Source organism: Eschrichtius robustus, chromosome 4, assembly GCF_028021215.1.
Source record: "Eschrichtius robustus isolate mEscRob2 chromosome 4, mEscRob2.pri, whole genome shotgun sequence".
NCBI lineage: Eukaryota > Metazoa > Chordata > Mammalia > Artiodactyla > Eschrichtiidae > Eschrichtius > Eschrichtius robustus.
In genome coordinates, this window is record NC_090827.1 from 3,533,466 (window position 1) to 3,560,851 (window position 27,386).

General features: G+C 39.0%; 1 protein-coding gene across 4 annotated transcripts in view; it reads left to right on the forward strand.

The window, feature by feature from the left end:
- Positions 1 to 27,386, forward strand: part of RAPGEF2 (Rap guanine nucleotide exchange factor 2) — a 247,726-nt gene that overhangs the window by 184,519 nt on the left and 35,821 nt on the right. For all 4 annotated transcript variants that reach the window (XM_068542403.1, XM_068542404.1, XM_068542405.1 and 1 more), the window contains 4 exons: positions 7,960 to 8,091; positions 17,661 to 17,838; positions 24,182 to 24,318; positions 24,945 to 25,103. In XM_068542403.1, the coding sequence (XP_068398504.1) occupies positions 7,960 to 8,091; positions 17,661 to 17,838; positions 24,182 to 24,318; positions 24,945 to 25,103 (606 nt within the window). The remainder of the gene's footprint in view (positions 1 to 7,959; positions 8,092 to 17,660; positions 17,839 to 24,181; positions 24,319 to 24,944; positions 25,104 to 27,386) is intronic.

Sequence of the window (27,386 nt, forward strand, 5' to 3'; positions counted from 1 at the left end):
AATGATTCTTGGATATGTGATCTCAGAATTGCAAATACTGGTTATTGCCATAACATTTTAAAGGTTAGCTTATAAATAGTAAATGAGTTTGTGAAGAACCTACAAGACAATGAAAAATCAACCTCACTAATGTTGCACAGTATATCACAAAGAGAAGCAAAAAGTGGTGTATCTCAAAACAATTTAGAAGGAATGAAAACTCTATTGGATGACTCAAAAAGTGGCAGTGTGATGTCAAAATCATTGATATTGGAGATGCACATGTAAAGTTTTAATAAATTTGTTTTATGAAAGAGTGAGAAATTGTTTTAAATGACTTTTTCTATATGATTTTGAAATTTGTACAAGACACTACATTAATAAATTGATATAAGCAGACATTTCAGAGTTTCATCAGTATTCATGAGAGTTTTCAAGTCAACCAATAAGTCCATACGTACAGTAAAGTTCAGTGCTTAAGTGTATTCAGTAGAGGGCCAGGCAGCCAGGAATCTCTCTCTGCCACCTTTTCACTGTGTGATCTTGGTGCAAATCGCTTAACTTTTCTGTGTCTTAGTTCCTCTTATCTAAAATAGTCATAATAATAACCTACTTCATGAGATTCTTGTAAGAACAGGACTGGTGCACAGGTGATCTTACTGTTGCCTTCTCATAGAAACTGGTGCACAGCTGATAATTACTGTTGCCTTGCACAGCCTTACAGTTTGGAACAGATGGTACTTAGATCATACACTTTCTCCTCATACTAAAGGATTCCACTTTTCTGTTTTGGAGTGAAGTTCACATGAGTTTCCTATTCAGTGCTTGCTATGAATGTCCGATAGAAAAGGCTTCTTAAAAGTATTTGCTTGAAAACGTCAGTCATGTGACTGACAGTCTTTCAGTCAATTTACTAGTTTTGCTTATTTATTTTCCTCAACAGGGTTCCGAGTTGTTCTGTTTGTGTTCCGTTTATCCTTATTTCATAAATGTAGGGATTAAATTTTAGATTGTAATTCATGCAACTGTAGCCAAGGAAGTTTATGATTCATTCATAGGTTACCAACCCTAAAAAACACGTGGGTAGCCTTTCTGCCCTGGGGAGAGGGCTGGGTCACCACCACATTTCAGGAGCTATTTCTAACATATAAAGGTTTATGTTTGGACAGAAAGGTGACATTTTAATGTATATAAACTATATCTTAACATCCAATCCTCTCTGTTACGCCTCGCTCCAAAACATTATTTTAAGGTAGGAAAGTAGCAAGGAACTTTCGGAACAAAGCATGACCGCACTTGCAGCACTCCCTCCCCTCCCCGCAAGAGGTGTTTGTTCAAACGGCCCTCTAGGATGGCAAGAATCACGCAACTTGTGTCCTGGCCAAAGACATGCACGACTATTGTGGAGGCTTTTACAGTCAAACGTAACGAGGCTATTCACACAAAAGCACAAATTCCCCAAGGCACTACCACTTTGCGAGAATTCTCAGCTATGAAAATTTGAATGTTTATAAAAGACGGTAATTGGACCGTAAGCCTACCATGACAATGAGGTTATTTATTTTGCAAACTTTGGTACAGTAGTCTAAGCGGTGAGCTCTTCCATATAAATATATGATTTATTTAAAATGTAAGAGGTAGGGACTTGCCTGCCTGTCCAGTGATTGAGGCTTCCCCTTCCAGTGCAGGGGGTGAGGGTTCCATCCCTGGTCGGGGAGCTAAGATGCCACATGCCTTGGGGCCGAAAAACCCAAACCTGAAACGGAAGCAGTATTGTAACAAATTCAGTAAAGACTTTAAGAATGGTCCACATCAAAAAAATCTTTAAAAAATAAAATATAGTATGTAGACTTTTGGGGGAAATATATATAAGTAAAGTACTGTAATGGTGGTGTTGGGTATGAGAGTGTCAAAAATAAGTTAGTTTTTTTTTTTTTCCCCATTGAATTTGGAAACTATCTGACCTAAGATGGAAAAAATGGCAGAGGGAATGGAAAGGGAGAGAGACAGCTGCAGGTGGTTTCTACAAGTTATTTCATTTAGTCACTGGACAATGTTATATTCATTTTACAGAGGAAACTAAGGTGCACAGAAGTTAATCAACTCGCTCAGGGTTGCTTGACTTAGCAGGAAGTTGAACAGAAGATAACTTGATACGTAAAATGAGACATGTCTTTTGAGCCTGCCAGGAAGCTGGGAGAATATTAAGTTTGTACAAATTGCTAATCTTTTGGCAGGTTTCTCCAGTAAATATAAAGCAAATTTTTGTTGAACTGTTCCTTTAAAGCATAGTCATACCAACATTTAAAAATGTCTACATGTATTTTGATGAGAAATATTATTAAATCTATCAGTTTATTAAATTATTATCTCATGACCCTTTGGGGAAAGCTTTGTTTCTTGCCTTTATGTATATTTACAAACAAAAGAAATTGTATACTGTGCAGAAATCTTTCTCTTTGCTTTGTGGAATACTGACGGATGAAGTATTATTTCAAGGATGGGTCCTGGGTCTTGAGCTCGTCTTGATGGGATATGAGAGAAGTAAAAATGATTTCTGATGAATAATATCCAGGAGTCCAAATGCTTACTTTTTCTGGTGTTCCTAAAGAAATATTATGGGGTAGAGAAATAAAAGTTGACCCTAGTATAAAGTGATCTTTAAAGTGAGCTACCAAATAATATTCTTGCCTATGCAAGCTGTATGTAGAAATAGGTCAGAGCGTGTCGGAACTCGTCGTAGTAGAAAAGATCAGTTTTAGTAAAAGAAAAGCTGTGTGTGTGTGTGTGTGTACACAGAGAGAAAATATGACTTGCTTTTAAAGTACAGCCTTAGTCCTGCCGTGGGTGAAGGAACAGTGTTTGGAGCTGGGTGATGACTGGCCCCCAAGGCCCCTTCTGAGAGCGGCTCAGTCCCTGCTGGCATCCAGACTAGACTCCAGCTGCAGGAGTCCAGAGCTGGGAGACCCTGTGTCCTCCTCGAGTCTGCACGTGGTAGTTTATGGCCGACACCCTTCTGTCTGGTTCTGGGTGCCAGGCTCTCCTCTGAGTGCTTTATACCCAATCATTCACTCAGTCCTCACAACACAGGTTTTCAGTAAATGATGAATGAATGGAAAATGTAGGAGACTGTATTTTCACTGACACCTCAGGAAAAAATGGGAAATGTGTCCAGGGATGTATCAGCTCCTCCCTTCAGAGCCTGAAAATATGAGCGTGGAAAGCGCTCAGAGAACTCCAGGGGTGATCTGGGGAAAACAGCACTCGTTTGGGTAAATTCTTAGTGTTGCATCCTAGCGTGAAGCCGGTGTTCAGTCACTAAGCGTGATACTTAATTTACCTTAGGACTGTTGTTACTCAAGGTGAACTGCCAGGGACGATTGGATAGATTGTAACCATTACCCCAAACCTTGTGTGTTCTGTTGTAGCTATTTCTTGAAATAAAAGTGATTCTGGGGTTAGTTGGGAAATTTTTAGTGAGATAAATTTCAAGTGAGGGTGGCAGTGTTTTTTTGTTCTGTTTAGTTTTGAACTGTTGGGTTTCTCAGCAGCCCTACGTGGCTAATGCATCATGGAACATACAGCTCTACTATGTTTCCATTACGTAACCAGTGATACACCAGCCCTTTCTTGTAGAGCTGGAAAACATAAACTTAAGAAGTTTTTTGGGGGAGAGAAGGAAGGGGAAGAAAGGAAATGCCCTAGTCTCTACTATGTTAGCACCACTTTGAGGAATTTTACCAGTTCAGCAAAGTATTTATTTAGCGGTGTCAGAGGTTTCAAGGCATCCTTACTCACTGAATTTATGTTCAAAACAGAGTTCATTTATTAGCTGGTACTTTTATAAATGCCAATCATTAGATTAATTAATAAACCAAAGGCTATCAAATGCCTGTTCATATATGAGCCTTAAGTCTTCTCTAGTACTTCTTACTTAAAGCTAATTGTTAGAGCACCCCTGTTTCTCCCAAAACAGAAAACAAAAGCTATCATTTAATTGATACCCAGATTTTACAAAACTATGATTAATATTGTTTATGCTTACTTTACGCATTTAAGAATCTGATTTAACTACGTATTACCATTGTTGTTTCTTATGTAATTAATAGTGTTTCTGGCGAAACTATGATTCAGTCATTTGCCTGACACTAGTTTATTACAATTGTGGTTCACAAGTGCCCTATTTGTAGGAATATAGATTGCTTGATCCAGGGAAAATGTGAGCGGTAATATATTCATACAGTCAAATATGAAAATAAAAGCATTTAAATGACAAAAAGAAAAATATAAGAGATTTCCTTGAATTGTGTTTGTAATGAATTGCTGTTAAATATTGAATATATTGGCGTTAAGATCAAAATGTATAAAATATATTAATTTCCCCTTTAATTTATTTAATTATTATTTAATTTTATTCAGGTAACTACTGCGTATAGCCCCAGCTTCAAAAAATTTTCTTATTGTTGAGCAGAATTTCTGTTGTAAGTGGTGGCTAGAGCCGCAAGATAATTCCCAGCTCCATTTAATCTGAAATCTGATTAAACAGCATAGTGATAGTAATTTAAAAGGGCCCTGGATCAAGCGTAGAAACGCTGGGACAAGTGAGTCTTTTGTCCTTGGCGTGTGGCCCCCTGCTTTGGTATGTTTTGCTCAGACAGTGAGTTACTGGCTCCCAGCGTTCCGCGTTACCCTTTTGCCCTGAGGTTGAACGCGGTGCCTGTGCCTGTGTTTGCACCCTGACTCCCAGTTCCCAGCTGGTTCCTTTCCCTCTGAAAGAGCCGCTTCCCTTAGGCCTGGGCTCAGGTCTTCAGTCTGTAGAGTGTGAGGCTGGGCCGCACCCGTGCATTTCAGGCTCTCTTCTCTCGCGGCAGACAAGCTCCACACCCCTCCCATTCCACGACCGTGGCCGACGTGGCCTGTTGATAGCGTTTAATCATGGGATTCTCATCCCCATCTATGGGGAAGAATGCGAAGCTTTCTCAAGCATGGCGTCTGTTCTCATACAAAGAGCTATTTAGCTAATACTGAATTTTATATGCATTAACTTTAACATCATTTCATTGTCTGCAAAGATCACAAGTGGTGGTGGAGAGATAAAAAGCCATGTTTAAAAAACTATGTTTGAGGGAGTTCCCTGGCGGTCCAGTGGTTAGGACTCCACGCTTCCACTGCAGGGGACCGGGGTTCGATCCCTGGTCCGGGAGCTTAAGATCCTGCACGCTGTGCAGCGTGGCCAAAAACAAACAAACAAACAAACACCATGTTTGACTTATTTTTCTATTGTGCATGACACCTAGTACAATGACTTTTTGGGTAGTAGAATTTACATTTGGAATTGGGGGTGTCTTATTCACCTTGATATTTCCTGTCCCTGACAGAGTGTCTGACATAGCAGATACTTAATAAGTATTTATAAAGTAGAATTGAATTCTTACGAATGAAAGTGTTTCTTCCTTTCGCTTTACACGCGTAGACTTTCTGGTTCTTAGCCTGACAAAGCCACATAATTCCGCTCTTTGTGGGTCTTAGTGAGCGTAGATGAATGAATAGATTGTGCAGTGTCTGTTCACACTACACAATCTGTTTAGAGCTTTAGAGCCCGAAGGCTCCTGTGCTTTCCCCACAGTGCGTTTAGTCAGGAAAGACGACCAGTTGATGGACACTGTCCTGCGAGACTTGAGTAAATAACTGTCTGGTGAGTAAACATTCATCAGATGGATACATCTTCATTTGACATTTTCAAGTTAATTTTTAAAAATCACACTATGTGGCACATGTCGACCTGAGTCATCTCTAGAAAAGGTAATCAATAGAAATCAGTTTATTGTTCTGTAGTTGCATGTATCGACTGATGCCTTTTAAAGTCGCTGAGCTTCGGAGTCTTGGTTCTTCAGTTGCCTTTTGTGGCGAGTGACTGCATTAAAGGAAACGTAGCCAAGACGAGGAAGGGTGTTTATCCTGGCTTTGAGCACATTGTTTTAATATCTGACGTGTATCACTCAGCTACAAGTAAAATACAGCTTGGCAAACTTTTGTCTTCAAACTGTTCCTGAAGAAATCCTGCAAATACTTCGCTCTTCTACATTGTGAATAAAATATATAAATTCTCAAATTTGGGGGTTTTCGCCTATCTATTCCTTGCAGGGAAATTGTTTTTTCCCCAGTTTTATCTATTTCAGAACATCTTCAGTTATCAGTTAAAAAACCACTCCTAGTGAGATAGACATCGTTCTTGCAATGATTTCACACATTTGAATAAACATATCACTTCTCTGAGCTTCTCCAACATATGTCTTTTTATCTGTTTATTTAGCATCTGTTTATATGCCCCCTAATAAATTTATGTTTAAATCTTTTCTTTGTATACTTTGTGTCTCCCATCATGTTAAAAATATTATTTCTATGCAGACTATATTAAATGGTTTTTTTTCTGAAGGGGTATAATTTTACTTTTTACATTTTTTAAATTTAATTTCTTTTTATTTTTTATGCAATTTAAAGGTTGCTTTCCATTTACAGTTATTACAAAATATAGGCTATATTCCCCACATCGTACAATACATCCTTGAGCCTATCCCATACCCAGTAGTTTGTACCTCCCTCTCCTCTACCCCCCACTGGTAACCACTAGTTTACTAGTTGTTCTCTATGTCTGTGTGTCTGCTTCTTTTTTGTTGTATTCACTAGTTTGTTATACTTTTTTAGATTCCACATGTAGGGGATGTCATACTGCATTTGTCCTTCTCTGTCTGACTTATTTCACTTAGCACAATGCCTTCCAAGTCCATCCGTGTGTTAAGTACTATTAAGTGTCATAATCTGTTTATTGAGTCAGGTCTGAATGGTTGTGGGTGTCAGGAGCCTGCATCACCTCCCCTGTGGGACTTATTCTAAACTGTGAAGTGGCATCTTGGTTTTGGAAGGGGAGGAGGGATGAGAGGGTCACAGGAGAGAAGGGAATATTGCCAAGGCAAGGTCTTACTTAAGTTTGATTTTAACAGTTAGTCTTTATTCTTTATTATTCAACAGCCAAATAGGATCAATGTGCCAGCAGGAAAGAAAGATATTATCAGCGTGCAGGGTGTCAGTTAGCATATATTTTGAAATGTCAGGTTTATTATTGGCCAGTAGTGTCTTAAGTGTGATGCTACAGATACATAGTGCCCTTTTTGAATTCAAAAGAATTGCTAGTAACTTACGAGTGTAAGATTTTAAGGGCAGCGTTTTCTTAGCACCTCATTCACTAACTAGCGCACAGTAAGAGGAAGAGGGAGGGCTCAGTAAATATTTGTTGACTGGGTGAATGTTTCCTTTTTCAGTGCATTTTCTCTGCTGTATGGGGGGTGATAGGAGCACTTGCTGAGGGAATCTGTTCAATAGACGCAATTTTTATTTGGAGTTTAAACGTGACCAAGTAGTACCTATGTGTCTGTGATAGGTAAATGCTGTTCATAACCTTCTCGACTCTGCGTCCTCCGAGAGCACACTTTCCTGTTTTCTCCGTAGTGCCTGTGTAGTTGCTTGTATAACAGTACACTTTGTCTGTTCTAAGATGCTCATCTTTTTAACCTTTAAACATCATTTGGGCATACATGAACCTCAAATCTGTTTTCTTATTTGAGCTGTCTCTCGCCACAAAGTTGCATTTCGCTGGCTAACAAATAGTAGGAGACTAATTTGCTCCTTGGTGTATAATTTGAAAGTTGTAGCTCATTGGGTTCAGTGCTCACCAGGTTAACCTTAACCGCCAAACCCACCTATTTAAGCATTGAATTTAGTATGATTTAAGGCTCATTGAATGCCCATAAACTTTACAAATTTATTGTGTGATTTTTGGTAAATAGGACAGTATGGAGTCATGGTGAATTTAAAAAATGAAGGACCTTTCCTGGCGTGGAGTAGAGTGTACCGCAATTTGTAGATGCCTTCTTGGAGTTGTTGGTTCCAGTTGTAACTTGGTTTCTCCTGATCCTTCCCCAGCTTCCTGCAGATTTCACAAAGCTACACCTCACTGACAGTCTCCACCCACAGGTGACTCACGTCTCCTCCAGCCACTCAGGATGCAGCGTCACCAGTGATTCTGGAAGCAGCAGTCTTTCCGATATCTACCAGGTAGGAAGGTGTTTTCCCTGTCATTTGCTTCATTTTCATGTATTCTGAGGAGTTCTGTGATTGTTCATTGATAGAATCTTAAAGGTAAATATATGTGCGTATATGACATGTGCACACATGGACATAAAATGTTAATGTTTGTGCTTCACACAGACATGTAGTCTGTTGTATGTTTGTTTTAGGAAGTCGAACTACAGTCTAAGTGCATTTGCCTCTGCTGTTACCAGTTACCAGAATTTTAAATGGAGTGGTTACAATGGAAATGTTTCCCCGGACTGTAAATAGTTTATTAATTTGACCGTAGGTGTACTAGGTTGATGACCCTTTCTTGAATAAAATTGTAGGGGAAAACTTCAGAATTATGCTTCCATACTAAGCTTTTCTTAATAAAGTCTTGGGTGTGACAAAAGGAAGAGATTATTAAGAGTCGATCACTGAATTATTTTTCTTGCATTATTTTTATTACCTATAGACTGACTTATATGTTTCAAGTAAATTCTTATGATAAAGATGATAGAAAAGAAACTAGAATTATGGAATTTCAAAAATGTTTTAAAAGCAAAATAATTTTAATTGTTAAGAAATAGTTCATTGGCTTAGAAAATTCAAATTTAGGAAAAGTGACTAAAATATGCAAAAAAGGTCCTTTTTTTGTTACAGCTAATTGGGATTTCGGATGGTTTCAAGCAAAAAGAATGTAATACTCACTTTACAAAGTATAATTCTTGGCTCCTTAGGAATTGTGATATGAGATGGCCGTAAAAGAACCTTTCTCTAACAATATTACAGTGTTTTAGGATCATTGATATATTCAGGCAGTGCTCAGTTTCTGTTTTTTAAAAAAATTACTAAAAGTAACTAAACAGAATACCATCAGGGCAAAACATGTCTGTTTAAGTCCTAAATTTAGTACATCTTAGAAAGTTAATTTTCTTTTCAGGAGGCATTGGGTACCCACTTTTCTATAATTCCGAGGTGTTGTGGAGAGCTCACTGGCTAATAAGTGATAGCCACAAATGCAATTATTTGCAGATTCTTAGCTGACTAAGAACTTTTTTTATTATCTTGCAAAAAGAAACATAATGATCTGGCTCTTTAAAGTAACTTTTCAAGTTTCTACTTTGAGGCATTAAATGTTAACTTGTAATTAAATCTTTAGGAAGTAGTCCCATTTTCAAATGTTAGAGGAGGAAAAGGTGGTGGATCAGGGTAAAATTATAACCCCCCCCCCCTTGCATAATGCCTATTTTTAGAAGTCTATTTTTTTGAACATTTATTCAAGAGTATCCCTTATAATAGAACAATGAACAGTAGAAGTAAAAGTTGTGCTTTAGCTTATGTTAATTGAAACATCATGATAGAGCCTTTGTCTTCTACACTTTGAGATGATCACATGCTTTAAAGATCTGTAGTAGGAACACAGCTTGAGGTTGTAGCAGTTACCCCTGCTGTTCTTCGGGTGTAATTCCAGGCTGAACGGAGCCTCCTAGAAGGTAAATTTATAATAAGAATGAAGTGAGTCGTTTGTATACTTTATGGAGGCGTATTCTGAGGGGAACTTCAGCTGTATGTGGTATTACCTTGGGTAGGTTGGGGAAGGGTGTGAGGAGATTCTGGATGGTACTTTGGCTGCCCCCAGCCCCCATCAGGGTGTCTGAGGATCCAGACCGTGGTGAGAACTCCACCTGCTTCTATGGGGGTTGGAGTTTGCAGCCTGCAGTCCGGCTTTATCTTGAGGTGTAGTTGGAAAAGAGGACCCCTGCGTATTTTGATTCATTTTAGCTGAGTTTCACAGCTGCTCATTTCAAACTTGATGACGGGCATGTGGCCTGGTAGGTTTGTATCCTTCCTAAGGAAAAATCCGTAGATGTAACTGGGGATTTGGTTACTGACTGTAGACTAACACTGACTAGAGATCCCCTATTGTCTTTAAATCAGAAATTCTATAAAGGTGAGAAGAAACCTGCCAGATGCGCCTGGTTTGGCGACCAGTCTTGTGTTTGAATCCTCTACTCGCTTCCTGTCAGTCAGGTTGATTCTTGAGCGGCTCCAGTGATGGGCAGCCGTCTCCCATGGCGACCCCTTTCTTGTGCCTCCAGTTCTGACTTGGGAGGAAGCAGTCACGTTGGAGCGAGTATAAATGCTCAGGAGATGGATACAGAGAGGTCGGCATGGAATGCCATGTGCCGGAGAGAAAAAGTTAGAATAATTTTTCTGAGAGGGTTGGAGGAGAGGAGTTGAGGAGCAACGTGGAATCACTGGCTTATTTAAGAAAGGAGACCCCCTCTCTTTTAACAGGGGCATATGAGGGTGGATTGGGAGTGGGGAGTTTGGGAGTTGAGGGAGTTTCTGTCTGGTGTCTCTGAGTTCCTTCTTTCAGAGTGAGAGGGTGGGCAGGTGGAGAGTCTCAAGGAGAGACACATTTTGAAATCATAGTTTCGGGCAGCAGGGGAGCAAGTTGACCAGAGCATCGGAGGCTCAGCTGGGTAGGTGCCCTCAAATACAGAGTGATTTCCCTCTGCCCTGGCAAGTAGTGTTCTCCGCAGTGAGCACAAAGAAAGCAAAGATTTGGCTTCCCCCGGGACGGACTCTTCATTCAAGGAGTGTAGTGGAAAGACAGACGGAGCAGCACAGCATGCCAGGCTCCTTGTAACGCAGGGCTTTGTTTTCGCAGGCCTTCTGTCCAGAACGTTCTCTCCTACCTTGATCCTTTTCAGCCTTCATTTTTAAGGACCGCTGCCCCAGAGAGTTCTTCCCTTCTTACCCTTTGAAACGCAGGTCCTTCATGTTGGTCCCTTCCCTGGCTGGTTTTGTAGACTTTAATTGAAGTGATTGTCACTTTCTAAGTTATGTCTGTCCCCCAGCATGACTGCTTCAAGAGGCAGGGACTTCCCTGTCTTGTCTTGGTCTTCTCTCTAGAGCCTGGAATAGGGCCAGGAAATCGTAGGCCTTCAGGAAAGACGTGTGGAAGGAATGGGATTGTAGCGTTAGACTAGGGGGCAGAAGCTGGCTTGTGAGAGCCGGGCGCTAAGCTCAGAGAGCCTGGAAGACTGCGGATCATGCTGGTTTTGAAACAGGGCTGCCTTGGAAGGCAGTGAAAGCACGCTGAAAAGTAGGAGGTTACTGGTGACAGAAAGCAGAATGCCTAAGTTGGTGACGTGAGACGATGCAGTTTCCAGTCACGGTAAGGTCCTGGTTAAATGGTGTGACTATCAGAGCAGTGACTTAGGTGGACTGAAAATAGCTGTAGGAAAATAGGCAGATTGATGGAACAGAGAGTTCAAGCAAAACGGAATTCACGTGTAAGGATGTAATAGGTAATAGAGGAAACCTCAGATCAGTGAAGTGATGGATTATTCAATAAATGGTCTTTGGGGGAGGGGGGCCCACTTTAATGACCATACTTTATATCATAATTAACATTTAATTCCAGGTAAACTAAAGAGTTAGCAAACTCTTTTTTTTTTTCTTTTTTGAAAAGTATTTATTTATTTATTTACTTACTTACTTAACTTACTTACTTACGGCTGCTCCACAGGGCATGTGGGATCTTAGTTCCCCAACCAGGGATCGAACCTGAGCCCACAGCGGTGAAAGTGCTGAGTGCTAACCACTGGACCACCAGGGGATTCCCAAGAGTTAGCAAACTCTTAATGGTATAATGAATGACCAAAACTTGTAATAATTAAAAGAGCAATTGAGACAAAGATTTAAAGTCAGACTTTTAACTCACTTGCGCAAATTAATAAGAAAAATACTTCACTCATAGCATAACAATATTCAAAGGACAAGAGTAGGTAACTTGCAGAAGAGAACATGCACGTGTCTATACCTTAAATAAATATTTAAGACATAAGTAATTGACTATATGAGGATTTAAATATGAAACTATTTTTCCTATCAAATTAGCACAGGCTTTCTTACTTATAATAAATATTTATAGATAGACGTTCTTACACCTGTTAGGATTGTAGCTTTTGGAAAGAAACCTAACAATTTATATTCAAAGCTTTAAAGAATTGTTCTTCTCTTTTAGGTAAATCCTATATTGAACTAAAAAAAAAAAATTCCTAGTGTAAAATTAAGAACAGCATAAATTATGATACACAAACTGGACTTAATGCAAGCATTATACTTATTTCCAAATATGTTTTCATACTTTCTGCATATATATGGCTTTGTCTGCAGTGCCTACTCACTTTGTTGTCCCAGTTAAATTAGCATCAGCATTAGCCTTCAACATAAATTTCTAGCCTAAATTTATATCAGGGTCTGACTCAGGTGCTATTTGGGTTACATACGTATGTTTGAAATTCTGCACAAAGTTCGTTTCAAGATTACTTATTAAGCAACCCTCCTAAACATGGGGATATGTGTGGGTGTGGTGTATTTAATAAGCAAAAAGTTCTTTCATAAATGATTTTTAAGTACTTAATGATAAACGTGTAGTAGTTACATTGTTTTTTTTTTTTTAAATTAACACTTCACTAGCGCTTTATGGCATTTAATATTTCCTCAGTTTCTTCATTTACTTGATATCCTTAAAAATGCCAAATAAACTGGTTTTAAGAACTGTATTCATAATAACAAACTATATTGAGTCCCTTTTTATTTAAATAAATCATAGAGCTTTCGGCGTTGATCTGAGAATATTAATAGTTTTTTTTGAGAATATTACTATTTAGCAGTAATGTGCACCTAAATCTATGTTATGTTATATCTGTGGAAGGTAAATTAATTTAGGAGAGGAGTTATTTGCCTAAGTGACATTGTTCTATACCTTTTATTTATTTATTTTTTATTGAAGTACAGTTAATTTACAATATTGTGTTAGTTTCAAGTGTACAGCAAAGTGATTCAGTTATATATGTATATTCTTTTTCAGGTTCTTTTCCATTATAGGTTATTACAAAATACTGAGTATGTTCCCTGTGCTATACAGTAGGTCCTTGTTATCTATATTTTATATATAATAATGTGTGTATGTTAATCCCAAATTACCCACATACCTTTTAAATATAAAGTGTGTGCATATCTTTATTTAGAATGAAAGGGTTTAAAGACTAGCATTATCTCAGTAATATTGTACTTTGGAGGAAGCTAGAAAATAGCAAGTGTTTTATGTTTATATACAAATGTAAATTTTATGTTTTATGACTTAGCAAAGCAAAACACATTTTATTACTTTATTATATTTTAACTATTTTCTTTATGAAGACAGTCTGTTTGGAAAACTGGGTGAAGTATTATAGTGCGAAGTATTTAGTAGTTTGTGTTGGTTGGACCCGATTTTGAGTCCTGGCACAATTACTAGGTTTTGTTTTGTTTTGAACAATTTATTTAGTTTCCCTTCGTGTTTTCTCATCTGGAAAATAGTGGTAATAATCCTAATTTGCTGAATTGATATGAAGATTATTATGTACTAAAAGCATCAAATGTAGTGCTAGATACACAGTAGTCATTCAATATAGGATCACTGTTTTTATAATTATCATGTGAGCCATTTAGCCAGAACTTAATGGGTGCAGTTAGCCTGAGGGAAATTTTTATAGTGTGTAAGGGGTTGGGATATTTAACAGAGTGTTGGGGGTTTTTTTTTGGCAAATTCTGCCAGTGTAAATTGCGTGCAAGGCTCACTGCTGGGGTAAAGGGGTGCCGGCACAGAGGTGGAAACGTGTCGCCTTGAGGAAGGGACTTTGATGTGGCCTGTAACTGGCTTTCTCTTCCCTTATTCGATCCAAGAACAATCCTGTGAATGGCGAGGTGTAACTCCAGCTTACTGGTGACAAAACTGGGGCTACAGAGGATCAGCGACTTTGTTAAAGTCACATGATGAATGCTAGAGCCGAGATTTGAACCACTAACCTCTGCTTTGTCTGTTCATTCAGCGGATGTAAATCCAGTGAGTCCCAGGTTCCGGGCACTCAAGTTTAGCCCTCTCCCCACCCGCCACAGACCAGTCAGTGCTCACTAAACCTTTAACTCCACTCAGGCTCCAAGGGTCTCATTGTTCACAAAATCAGTAGATTCCCAAAAACTTGTTCATTGAGTTCTATTTAAGATGTATTATTAAAAGGAATTCTGTAGTATTTTAAAATAAAAATGGGTATTTTATTTTATTTTGAATTTTATTTTGTTTTTTTAATACAGCAGGTTCTTATGTGTTATCTGTTTTATACATATTCGTGTATATATGTCAATCCCAATCTCCCAGTTCATTCCCACTACCACCACCCCCCTGCTTTCCCCCCTTGGTGTCCATACGTTTGTTCTCTACATTTGTGTCTCTAAAACATGGGTATTTATTTTAAATAAAAATAATCTTCTCAGTTACTGGTTTCATAAATGTTATTTTATGAATAGTTTCTTAAGCAATGGAATACACAAAACAGGAAGAGAAAACAACTAATGATTGTTTATACAGATGGGGTGGTGGGTTCAGTTTTGGAGAGATTAATCCAACTCACATTGGAAAATCTTTTTGTTCTGTTTAAGACTTAAATATCATTCACTTAAATGATAGGAATGATTTCTTTGGGATGGTGTAAAATATATCTTTCATCTCTTACCATGTGTTAGATGTTTAAAAGTTAAGAAAAACCTTAAGTTATATAGCTATATTACTTAAAAGTGTTTTGTTCTTATTTTTATCTTCAGTAGTGCCTCTTCACTCTAGGCTAATGTTAAAGAATGTGGATATAGAGGACTGATTGCATCTTTGAAAATATAAGGTGATGAATAATAATCTTTGATATTAAGATGAGACTGAGGTGAAAATGTACTCATAGCAACCATTAGCAAATTGTCACATTTGTAGGCTTTAGAAACAAGGTGGTGATAACAACAATATTGGCCTAGTTTCTCTGCTCACAGCCTTGGCATGCCATATCACATCCAGTGCTGTTTCAGTGTCATTCTGGAATCTAGAGACGATTTAAGTTAGAGATATGAGCAGATACACACTGCTGTGTATAAAATAGATAACAACAAGGTCCTACTGTAGAGCACAGGGAACTATACTCAACATCGTGTAATAAACCATCATGGAAAAGACTATGAAAAAGAATATGCATGTATATGTATAACTGAATCACTCTGCTGTCCACCAGAAACTAACACAACATTGTAAATCAGCTATACTTCAGTTTTTAAAAAAATCGTAAATTAGAGGTGCGCTGCTGAGGGTGCCACAATTAATTAATTCTCTGGCCTTGGCTGCAAGGCCTTGTTGCCGTCCCACCCGGAACATCTCTGCTCACTGTGGTCCTACCCAAGCAGCAGTATTCACTAAGGCCACTGCTGAAAGAGCTTTTGTAGAGGTTAGACTTTCCATTTTCACTCATTCTGTCTTCATTAGATAGTCTGTCCTTCAATTATTTTCCCCTTAGGTTTTTCTTATAATGTGTGATAATTCTTATAATGTATGGTATAATGAAGTGTATGTTCAGGAAATCGTATGTAAGGAACTGAAATGTGATTAAAGTTCTTTTTGTTAAACTTCAGAAAATATTAACACATACTTGTATTGCTTCCAAATGTAGAATTAAATATTCTATGATATAAACCAAGACTTGAGAAGGCTGAAACTTTGTTGATAAGAAAATAATATGGGACTTCCCTGGTGGTCCAGTGGGTAAGGCTCCGTGGTCCCAATGCAGGGGGCCCAGGTTCAATCCATGGTCAGGCAATTAGATCCTGCATGCATGCCGCAACTAGGAGTTTGCATGCCGCACCTAAGAAGTCCACGTGCTGCAACGAAGATCCCGCATGCCACCGCTAAGACCCGGAGCAGCCAAAACAAACAAATAAATACATGTGTTCTTAAAAAAAAAAAAAAAGAAAAGAATACAATTTATTCTTTAAACATTGATTTAAACTAAATGATAGAAAAAGTATAGATCCTTCTATAAGCCGCACTCATGTTAAGTATCTCTTACAAAGAGGCAGATTAGGTTGTAGTTATGACTCTGGAGCTGGAATTCCTGGCTCTGTTCTTGATTCCACAATTACCAGCAACATGATCTTGGAGAAATAATTTCTTTTTACCTATATGTTTGGAGAATAATAAAAGTCGGTGATGGCACTTACTTCATAGGATTGTTGAAGGGTTAAACAAGTTAATACATGTGAAGCACTTAGAGCAGAGTTCCTGGCACATTGTCAGTATTTGGTGTTGGCTTTCTATTATTAGGTTCAACATTTTATATTTTCATCTTTATTTATTTTAATCTGTATTTGCCTATTCTTAAAAATAAGATGTCTTTATTGTCTTTGAAAATCATGTGGACTGAATTATTTGAAGTTGGTAAACTTTGTGTCTTCTACAAAATTAATAGTTTTATAATAAAGTGTTTCTAAGCGTTTACTATTTTATCTGGAAAACCACGTTTATGATGTTCAAAATGAATATAGTTGATATTTAATTGTACTCATTCTTACTATGCTTAAGCAGTTAGTGAATTCTGGGTACATACGTCAGATGAGGCCAGTGTGATACATAGGTACGTGATCGTTGAGATGATCATCGCAAAAGCATATAGAATAACCTAAAAAGGATAACGCATCTATACTTGAGATAGATCAACAGGAGAGACCATTTTGAAATTTGTGACTCTTGATTCAGACTAAATATTTGTTTTTAATCACAGAACCATAATAGGCCTTGGAGTCTCTTTCCAGAATTAAAAGAAAATTCTAAAAAATTTAAGAGATTGGGTCATTGCATTTATTTAACGTTTTTTCAGCACTAGAGAGTAGCTACAGACTTGCAGCTATGAATAAAGACAGTAGCATACTTCGACTTCCTTCCTTCTCTTCATTCCTGTTATACCTGGTTCCTTCAGACATCCCTGAGCTAATTTTACTTTTGCCTCATTCTTTCTTGATCTTGATTACTTGAAATTTGGTTTGTGCTGCAGTCAACGGTGTTGAGGAATGGGAAGAAAGACCGTGTCACCTACAGGCATGTAGGGTCTTTCACACCTTTGGTGATTTGTAGTTGGAGAGTGGGCACTGGGGTAATCAAAGTAATTATTAATGTTTTGTTTGCATATTTATCAGGTTACCTTTGATTTGGGATTCACTTTTTCACAAAGACTCTAATAAGAGAGAAGTGGTTCAGTCTTCTTGGCATTAATAAATCCACACCTATTCTTTGGGGGAGGGAATTGTTCAGAATTAATTGTCACCCTTAAGCTCTTAGCTTAAGCCATTCTCTTTGAAAAATGGAGTGAAAACAGATACTGTCTTTTTCTTATTCTACTGTGTTTCAAATGCCATCTGACAGGTAATCAAAATTATTGATAGTCATTAATCCTAACCAAAACTTCCAACAGTGATAAAAATCACTCATATTTTGTTGAAGTAATTCTTTTCTGTAGTGCCTCGTGCATGACTGTTTGTTAATATTGAATACATGTAACTTAGTTATGGAAAGTTGATATGAGAAAAAATGTAATATTTCGAACCAGACTTGTTTTTATTTCTTTTGGGCCCAAAAGATTTACTTAAGAATGTTTGTCTGTCTGTCTGTCTGCCCGTCTATCTGTTTATTTGGGGTCTGTTTTAAGGCCACGGAAAGTGAGGCTGGTGAGATGGACCTGAGTGGGTTACCGGAGACGGCAGTGGACTCGGAGGACGACGAGGACGAAGAGGACATCGAGCGCGCCTCGGACCCCCTCATGAGCAGGGACGTCGTGCGGGACTGCCTGGAGAAGGACCCCATTGACAGGACGGACGACGACATCGGTGAGTCTGGGCCAGAAAACGAATCCCATAGCAATTTAAAGAACTTAGAGGTAAGACTGTGGAATACAGTGGAGCCCAAGAATGGTAGGCTCTAAAAGGTCATGAACGTATCACTGTCCCTTGGCATTTGTTGTTGAGAACATCTTTGAAACGACTAATCTTACTCAGGCCGTAGCTTCAGGAGACTACAACTAATAAAAGTTCCTAATGAAACCCTTCCACGTGAGCCGTTTCTTAGCTTACTCTCGGACAAAAAAATAAATATAGTCCTCCAAACATTATTACTTCTATTAATCTTCTTGCGCGCACTATTTCTAGTAAGCTCGAGTTTTTCTTTGTGTGAACACCAGTCGGGTGGTAGTTGGTAGAACTGTCGTGTAAATGACTTTTCTTCTTCTCTGGTGCCGTAGGAAGTGAGGCGCTGGGGAAGAAGAGAGCAGAATGTCAAGTGAGCCCCGCGTGAACCTGGGGGTTGAGGCTTTAAGTGCGCCCTAAGGTTAAGAGTCGAAGTGGCTTTGTGTCCGCTTTCTCCTTCCTCGGGGTCGCCTTTACCCAGCTTTGCCCTCGGAGCAAGAGTTGATTGTGTAATGGTGCTGTAGCGTTCATGCATGCCTTCTGGGCCCTGCTTCTTCCTTAGATGCTGGGGGGAGTGAGGTCAGCTTCCTCTGAGAGCATCTCTGTCCCGTAGGTCTGGACTCTGTAACCACCGGTGCCTGAGCCTGATTATCTGCTCTTCCACACCCCCAGCTCTTTTGGGGCCAATATGTATTTGAAAGAAGTTCAAGGAACTGGGTCTAGTGGGATTAGATACAGGACAGTATGGGCATCATCATATGTGAGCGGCTCGTTGCTTGTGTTTTGAGGGAGCCAACATTATGTATGAGGAGAACCTTGTACCGTTTAAGCTCTGCACATATGCTAGGGAACTAAAGATGGAAAACCAGAACCTTGGATTAGGTATCTACAATGTAACTAAAGCCATTGATAGGAACTGCTAGCTATTTAGAGATGACTGCTACGTGGAGTGAGCCTTCGGTCATCGGGGGATGTGACTGAGGCCTTGTATGGAGGACTGAGGGCTTCCTAGGTCCTGGCAGACCAGTGGGAGCAAAACAGGGAGCCCTGGTCCTGCTGGGGTCTGAGGAATAAAGTGGGGGAGAGACTTCGGGGAGTGCACCGAACCAGGGGGCTGTTTCAGGAAGGAAGGACTGTCAACGCCCTTTTAGAAGTTCAGACCTGAAGGAGGTGGTGGGAAGCCAGCCGTGCCTGCACCCCCAGCACAGAAGTGCCTCTGCCGTCACCCTTCCGGGGGCAGTAACCTCTAGATTTCTGTTGGAGGAAAGGACGTAGCTGCTTCTCACATGCCCATCCCTGTTCCTCCTTAGGTTAGCCCACTCCCGTCTCCACCTGGTCCACTCCCCGGTCCTAAGGTACTCGTAGTCACAGGTCTTCCGAGGCTTCTGCAGCATGCGGTGAAGTGGTCCTGTTTCATCCCTGAAGACATAGGGTTTAGCTTCCTCGAGACTGACACCACACGTTCATCTGATTTCCATTGTCCAAAATTTATTCCACTCTTACTCTCTTTGTCCTTGCCCGCTTCTTTTTCTTTTTTCTTTTTCTTTTTTTTTTTTTTTTAACTTTTTGGGTTTATTTATTTATGGCTGTGTTGGGTCTTCGTTTCTGTGCGAGGGCTTTCTCTAGTTGCGGCAAGCGGGGGCCACTCTTCATCGCGGTGCGCGGGCCTCTCACTATCGCGGCCTCTCTCGCTGCGGAGCACGGGCTCCAGACGCGCAGGCTCAGCAATTGTGGCTCACGGGCCCAGCTGCTCCGCGGCACGTGGGATCTTCCCAGACCAGGGCTCGAACCCGCGTCCCCCGCATTGGCAGGCAGATTCTCAACCACTGCGCCACCAGGGAAGCCCCTTCTTTTTCTTTTTTAAAAAAATTTTTATTGGAGTATAGTTGACTTACGCAACGTTGTGTTAGTTTCAGGTGTACAGCAAAGTGAATCAGTTACACATATACATATGTTCATTCTTTTTCAGATTCTTTTCCCGTATAGGCCATCACAGAGTACTGAATAGAGTTCCCTGTGCTATACAGCAGGGCCTTATTAGTTATCTATTTTATATACAGTAGTGTGTGTGTGTCAATCCCAATCTCCCAATTTATCCCTCCCTCCCACGTTTCCCCTTCGGTAACCATACGTTTGATTTCAAGATCCTACTTCTTTTTCAAAATCTCTTTATTGTAGTTTTAAAGAGAGAATGAAATTGGAAGTGTGTTCGGTTTGCCATCTTAAGAATCCTTGCTCATAGGGTTTTTAAAAAATTAGATTGAACATTGCTTATGAACAGATTGACATGGAGGTTATCCTTTTTTGAATATGCTCATGTTAGTATAGTTATGGAAGAAAATTATGATTATTCAAATACATGTAGCATGTTATTCTTGGAAATTTAAGACTTTCACTTCATATCTGAGAAGTTTTCTCTCTCAGAATTTCTAGAAAGCAAGAGCTATGCTGATTCCTACAAATGAACACCACACTTTTTTTTTTTTTTTTTAATGTGCTTGTTGATATAATCTCTGGATGAATTACTTGTAGTTGAATACCAACTTGTAATACACACACTTGTAAACAGTGTACACACTTGTAAACAGTGATAACTCAGAATACACACTTGTAAACAGTGATAACTCAGACGCTTGCTCCCATCAAATATATTTTTATTTAAAATAGTAAATCATTATCATTAAAGATAAGGCCTAGGGCTTCCCTGGTGGCGCAGTGGTTAAGAATCTGCCTGCCAATGCAGGGTCCGAGCCCTGGTCCAGGAAGATCCCACATGCCACGGAGCAACTAAGCCCGTGCGCCACAACTACTGAGCCCGCACTGTAGAGCCCCCGAGCCACAACTACTGAGCCTGCGTGCCACAACTACGGAAGGCCACGCGCCTAGAGCCCGTGCTCCGCAGCAAGAGAAGCCACCACAATGAGAAGCCCGCGCACCGCAATGAAGAGTAGTCCCCGCTCGCTGCAACTAGAGAAAGCCTGTGCGCAGCAACGAAGACCCAATGCAGCCAAAAATAAATAAATTAATTTTTAAAAATTGCTAATATTTAATCATATTTTTAAAACTGCAGGAATTAAAAAATTTCCCTTTGGGTTCCCACAGATTTTTGGGTATACCTTTGTTTCAGTACTTTGGAGAAAGGGACGTTATTGATTTTTGCTCTTCAACTCATAACTCTATAGGTACTCAATTAGTGAATGGTTCCAAATGTAATATTTTTGGTTTTGAGGCCTTGACACATTAAGGTAGAGAACTTCTTTGATCCCTTTCAAAGAATTCCTTTTTTCTTCCCCACTTGGTATACCACACACACATACAAATCCACAGGTTTTTTTAAAAAAATCTTAATATTAATTATTTCTTATATAAAATTAAACCAAAGCAATAAGATAAGAATTTCCTGAATTGACTAAAGCTTCTGGTGTCTGTAAGTTGATTATTTAGCTTTTCTTTGTGTTACATCGACTAGAAAAACGTTTTTTTGAATGTCTAATATTTTTCGTAAACAGGACCATTTCTTTCCTAACAAAGTAAGATAGATCACGTTAACGTAGCATTCAGACAGATTCTTCCAAGCCGTGTAGAATAAAGCTGTCCTGTTTCTCCCTTCCACGCTGCTTCTCTCCATACGTCCTGGGAACTATCTCAATACTCATTCCACGCTCTGAATTCTGGGCTAACATAATCCCTGTAACTCTGTATGCTTCCTGGGGCAGGGCGTCATCAGGGTGTATGTTGAGCTCCTGTAGTCAAATGCTTCCATTTTATATTTATTATTTTTTTAAAGATTGCTGATATAAATTCTTTATTTTTTTAATTGCTGTAGTCCTCCAGCGTAATACATGATAGAATAGAAGCTATCACAAAACCAGTGATACCATTATTGAGTCTTTGAGAGTTTTAAAAATACTTGGATGTGGTCTGGTTAAGTGTTTGTTTATTTTTAATTTTTCAACTGAGCCTGGAGAATTATGTACATTTACTATTATTATATCTTCTCTGTCTCCTTTATTATTTATCCTTGTATGTGATACACAGATATTTTCTATTCTGTTGTATCTTTTAATGTTAATCACTACTCATATGTCACAAATTGATTTTATGACCCACTAATGGAGTAGTAAACTGCCAGAAAGCAAGACACATGTCCATGCAAGCACTTCAGATCATTGCTGCAAGTATTAGTGAATACGTTTTATACTTCATATTCATATGCTTCATATTCTCCTATCATGTGTGGTGGTAATTTGACTTTTATTACTGTCTAAACATGTTGAATTTACAACATTTCTGACAGTTAATTTCTGGTCTCATATTTTTCTTAAGAGCACGCATCTCTGCTTGTCCAAGGAAATTTAGCTCTTACTAGGAGAGGAAAAAAATGAAATGTGTGTTCTAATACCTATAGCTAGTATTTTAAGACCTTACAGTGAGGGGTGGGGTGTGATAGCTGAAGAAAACAGAGGCAGGTAACAGCAGAACTAATGAGGACGTGCCAGCCAGAGGACCGCGATTTGTTCATTTGCCTTTATGTTTCATGTCCAAAAGCCGGTGCATTTGTAAAACAATGAGTCCCACCTCCCGCAGATGGTAGGTATGGGTCACCTCTTGCAGTGCTATTCAGAATCGCCTTATAGCTGCCCTCAGGTATAAACATATTTTATGACAGGACACGAACACATCTGCTCATTCCAGAAATGAAAGTTTCACTCAACAGAACTTATTCTTTCTGTAACTGATGTACTTTGATACTCTCGCTCCTTCTTTTTTAAAAATGCTGGTTGCAACAGTAAATTGATGTCCTGACACATCAGTCTGGGTCAAGTTGAAGAACGCTGTCTTGTTGGACAGAATCCCTGGGTACCACGTAATCACTGTTATTCTTTCTGATTACCAGAGCCACCCCCGTAATGAAAAGTCTTGTACAGGGGGGATGACGTAGGGTCTAAGCAGAGCAGACGTTACCAAGCTGGACCAGAAAACACCACCTAGTCTGACCTTGTGGAAAAGTAATGTTTTCACAGAATATATCTTTATATTATACACTGTTTTTGCGATTAACAAACTATATCCAACAGCATAAAACTTGTCACTAAATCCTAATAGACAGAAGGAATGAGCTTAGGGACAGTATCATTATGTGTGGACAAGAAAAATGTAGTAGAATTTTTACTTAGCCAAAAGTTTGAACGATACCATGAATATAATAATAATGACAATAACAGCAGTTCTCACGTATTGCGTATCTACTCTCTGCTAAGGACTTTAACATCTTCATTCCTTTTGATCCTCAGAACTGTCCAGTGAAGGTGGGTATTATCTTATTCTTTTCCAAATGAGAGAAACAGCCTTAAGGAAATGAATCAACTTCCCCAAAGTAATTCAGCTAGTAACTGTTCACGTGCTGACACACGCCCTGTGGTCTTTATCACCACCTGTGACGTCCAGCCTGAGCATGGAGACACACAGTCCTGAATCGTGTCACTGCCACTTCCTAATTATATGCCTTTGAGCTGCGCGGTTTCCTCCTTGTGAAATGAAAAAGAAACCACGCATCTCATACAGCCATGGTGAGGAGTGAGGAAAGAACTTAGTAAGGAGTTCTTACCAAGAAGAAGCTGTTTGTCCACAGCATTGCCAATAGGAAGAGTGAGCAAACTTTGTGTTCGTCGATCTGTGGGATCAGAAATAATATATCCATTTTCATTCGCCTTTATCACATAATGTTGTAAACTTTGGTCAATGGATTACTTTTTATGGATTTGTCTGACCCACAGAAAATATTCCCTGGTTTCTAAATCCTGGAGTATCTTTAGAGTGAAGGTGGTTGTTTCTGCTGTGTGTTTTGGGCATCCACTCGCCCCAGGGGCACCGGAATGGACCTACTGACTTTCTGGAGAATTCTCAGAGCTCTGTTTCATTTCAGCTTATCATTTCATCCCTTAATAAGCCTTAGTAAGATCACAGCTCATTTTCAATAGAAGTTCCCCATTTGAAGTTTATTAATTTCTTCGTTCCCACTGGAATTTGACTTGCACTGTGTCCTGTTGCTCCTGAATCAACAAGGAAATGTCACCATTTCCACAGTGACAGAATTCTTCGTATACCTGCAAGAAATTCAACGTGTGCTGAAGATAATTTAAAGTCTTTGTACTGTTCCACAGGCAGAATTGTAGGGCATTTAAAAAGAAAGAGCCGTAGAGCGTTCTTTCTGAATGCTTGTTTTGGGAAATAGTTGTCATTTTTTCACACGCCCTCTGCTTTTCAGAACAACTCCTTGAATTCATGCACCAGCTGCCGGCTTTTGCCAACATGACGATGTCGGTGAGGCGGGAGCTCTGTGCTGTGATGGTGTTTGCGGTGGTGGAAAGAGCCGGGACCATCGTGTTAAACAACGGTGAAGAGGTTAGGAAATATTTCTGCCACTTAGAACGTCTCTATGTGAGCCTCGCTCGATGCAGCAAACGAACAAAAACCCCCATTCTCCTTCTTTCCTCCTTACAAACCATGGGCAACAATAAGTTTGAATCATGCGGGAATTATGATGCACTCGTTGTGTCAGAGTCTTCCAAGTTCATTATTTTATTTTCTATTATTTGCAGTATTCCAGATGATACTGGTAGAAACATTTTTGACGTTTTAACTTTTCAGATTTTGCAACTTAAACATTCATAATATTATGCCTCTGGTCAGAACAAAATGCTATTCTTATCCAGGCTGTGGTGATCATTTTATCTTGTTTACATGTGTTTTGGGGAACAGAAGACATTTCCTCCCCAGTGTCGTTTAAGAGGGGAATAGCCAGAGTCATTAGGAGAGCGGAGTGCCGTGCAGGCACGTGGAAACCCGCGGGTCCATGGCTGTGCTTTAGTTCTTGTTCTGTGAACTTGGTGAACGGTCAGCCGTACTTGGGTTATTTGTTCCCTCTTTAAAAAGTAAAAGATCTAAATCATTTTTAGGGACCGTTCCAGCACTTACAGCTTCACGATCATGATGTTATTTTCTGCTTTGTCTTCATTTTTTGGAACTAGCTGGACTCCTGGTCAGTGATTCTGAATGGTTCTGTGGAAGTGACTTACCCAGATGGAAAAGCGGAAATACTATGTATGGGAAATAGTTTCGGTGTCTCTCCTACTATGGACAAGGAATACATGAAAGGAGTGATGAGGACAAAAGTGGATGACTGCCAGGTATAAACTGTCATTATTCCATGCTTAGTACAAAGAGCACTTAACGTATGCGGCTGCGGTAAGATTTTTCAGCCCGTATAAACAGGTCATCTTTTAGATTTATAAAGAAGATTTTAAAGTAGAACTATGACTTTTAGTGTTATCGCATTCCAGGAAATTAAAAACAAATCTCCCGTCAAGTTACTTGGACTCCACAGAGCTAGGCATTCTGTAAATGTGTTCTATTAAAAAACAAGTGTTCTATAAATATGGTATTTTTAAATTTCCATCAATAATAATTGATAATCTAGTCAACAAAAAATATGGAAGTAAAATGCCCATCATGAAAAGAAATATATATGTAGGTTAGTAAAGATGCTGTGATACAGTTACACAGTATTTTTATTTAAATACATGGCAAGATATGGAATTGATTTTAGAAGTCATGAAAATTAATCATGGTATGAATCAGTAGCAACACTTGATAGTAAAGAAATGATTGCTAATAAAAAGAACAATGTCAGTATTGACATTATGTTAATATTCATTATTTAAAAGTATTTAATAAAAGTCTAGAGAGAATGTTGAGACCAAATGTGAAATTTAATTAGATCGATCTAACCGGTAACCTCTATGTTAGTGTAAAAAAAAAATTTAAGATGCTTTTATCATTATTAAGTATTTATAATTTATGTCTTAAAAAATTGTCCTTGAAAGATAAAATATTTTCATATAAATAAACCAAAAGAGTTGACTTAGACTAATTAATGTTAAGTGCTCCTTGTATTTATTAGTCTACAGTCTAAAATACATCTGAATGTAGTTTATGCTAAAAGAACATCATTGCATTTTTATAATGTCTGATAAATATAAAATAGTGCTCATTTAAATTTTCATTTCAAGCGTTTTACTTACTAAAAAGAAAAATGACCATGGCTATAAATAAAATCGTCTTACTTAGAGAATAATTTTGCTAAATAATTCCTCCAGTGAGCACTGTAGAGAGGAAAAAAAAAAAAGGCTATAAATTCAGTTTTTGAATATGTAATGCCAGAAGAGCTTTCTTAATATAGTCAGCTCTCAATTATTTGGCAAAATAGAGGAAAACAGAATGGTACATAAATCTCAAAAGTCTATATTTGGCCTCCAAATGTGTATTTAAAAGGGGTCATATGTGATATTTCAGCTTTAGAATTATATTCCCAAAAAAATAAAGCCAAACTGAGTCAAAACGAACTGGAAAATTGTTAAAGGTTTCTCTGTCCTATTATTGCTTCTCAGTCTCTCCCTGGGCCCTTCTGCAAGTCAGGATCACTAGAGCATCTGGGTCCGTCTCTGTCCTTAAAGGGCGAGTAAAAGCTATTTTATTTCTGAGAATTCAGCTACTACATTAGCACCTCATAATTGGCCAACCCCTTTTGTTAGAAATGTTGTAATCTTGGGACTGAAGTGATATAGGAGGCATAGAAATGTTTCAGAATAATTGATAAAAATATTATGACTTAATATTCCAAGAGTGCTGAAGTAATGTCAGATGTAGCAGGTAACATTAAATATTTATCCCGGAGTCCTGGGAAAGGAAGAGGAGGTAGATGTAAGGAAGAGAGTTCATCTCTCTACTGGATGAGGAATCAGCGGGAAATCCAGAGTGATAGTCATCAAGGTAGACGCCAAGAGAAAACTCTAATTGAAAACGAAAACTCTGATTGAGGTAGTAGTAGGCTCCTATATTTCCTGATACGAGACTCCCGGATGTACAAAGAGGGTCAAGGGCGCAGTGTCTGCCAGGCAAAGTCTTTCTCACTCTGCAGGCCTCTCCACACGCTGTAAAAGGAACGTGAAATCGGGTTCAAGAATCACCCTTGTGACTCCCACCCATCTCAGGCCCTGCGGAAGTTCCCTCCCTCCATATTAGAACAGGCATGGAGAATGAATTTAGATATTTTAATGCAAACGCTTATTTGCATTAAATTATAGCATTTTAGCGTATTTCTGTTAAAATGTCATTTATTTGTCAACGTGCCCGTGCCACGTCCTCCTCTTGTTGGGAGAACTAAACAGTGAGAATCACATTTTTGTCCATAAAGTGGTCTCCACGAGGGTGTCATTGTACCGAGCGCATTGTAGGCAATCAAAGGCTACTGAATGAAGTGAACGCAAGTGGTGTTCCCTTTACCAAGAGGAAGCAACCTTGGCTAGGTTTGGCCCTTATTTCCTTACAGTTCAGTGGGTTCCCAAAATACATCTTGGGTTAGTGTGGTATAGAGTCGAGCCCAAGTTCAGCCTGAGGACGCAGCATGAGTG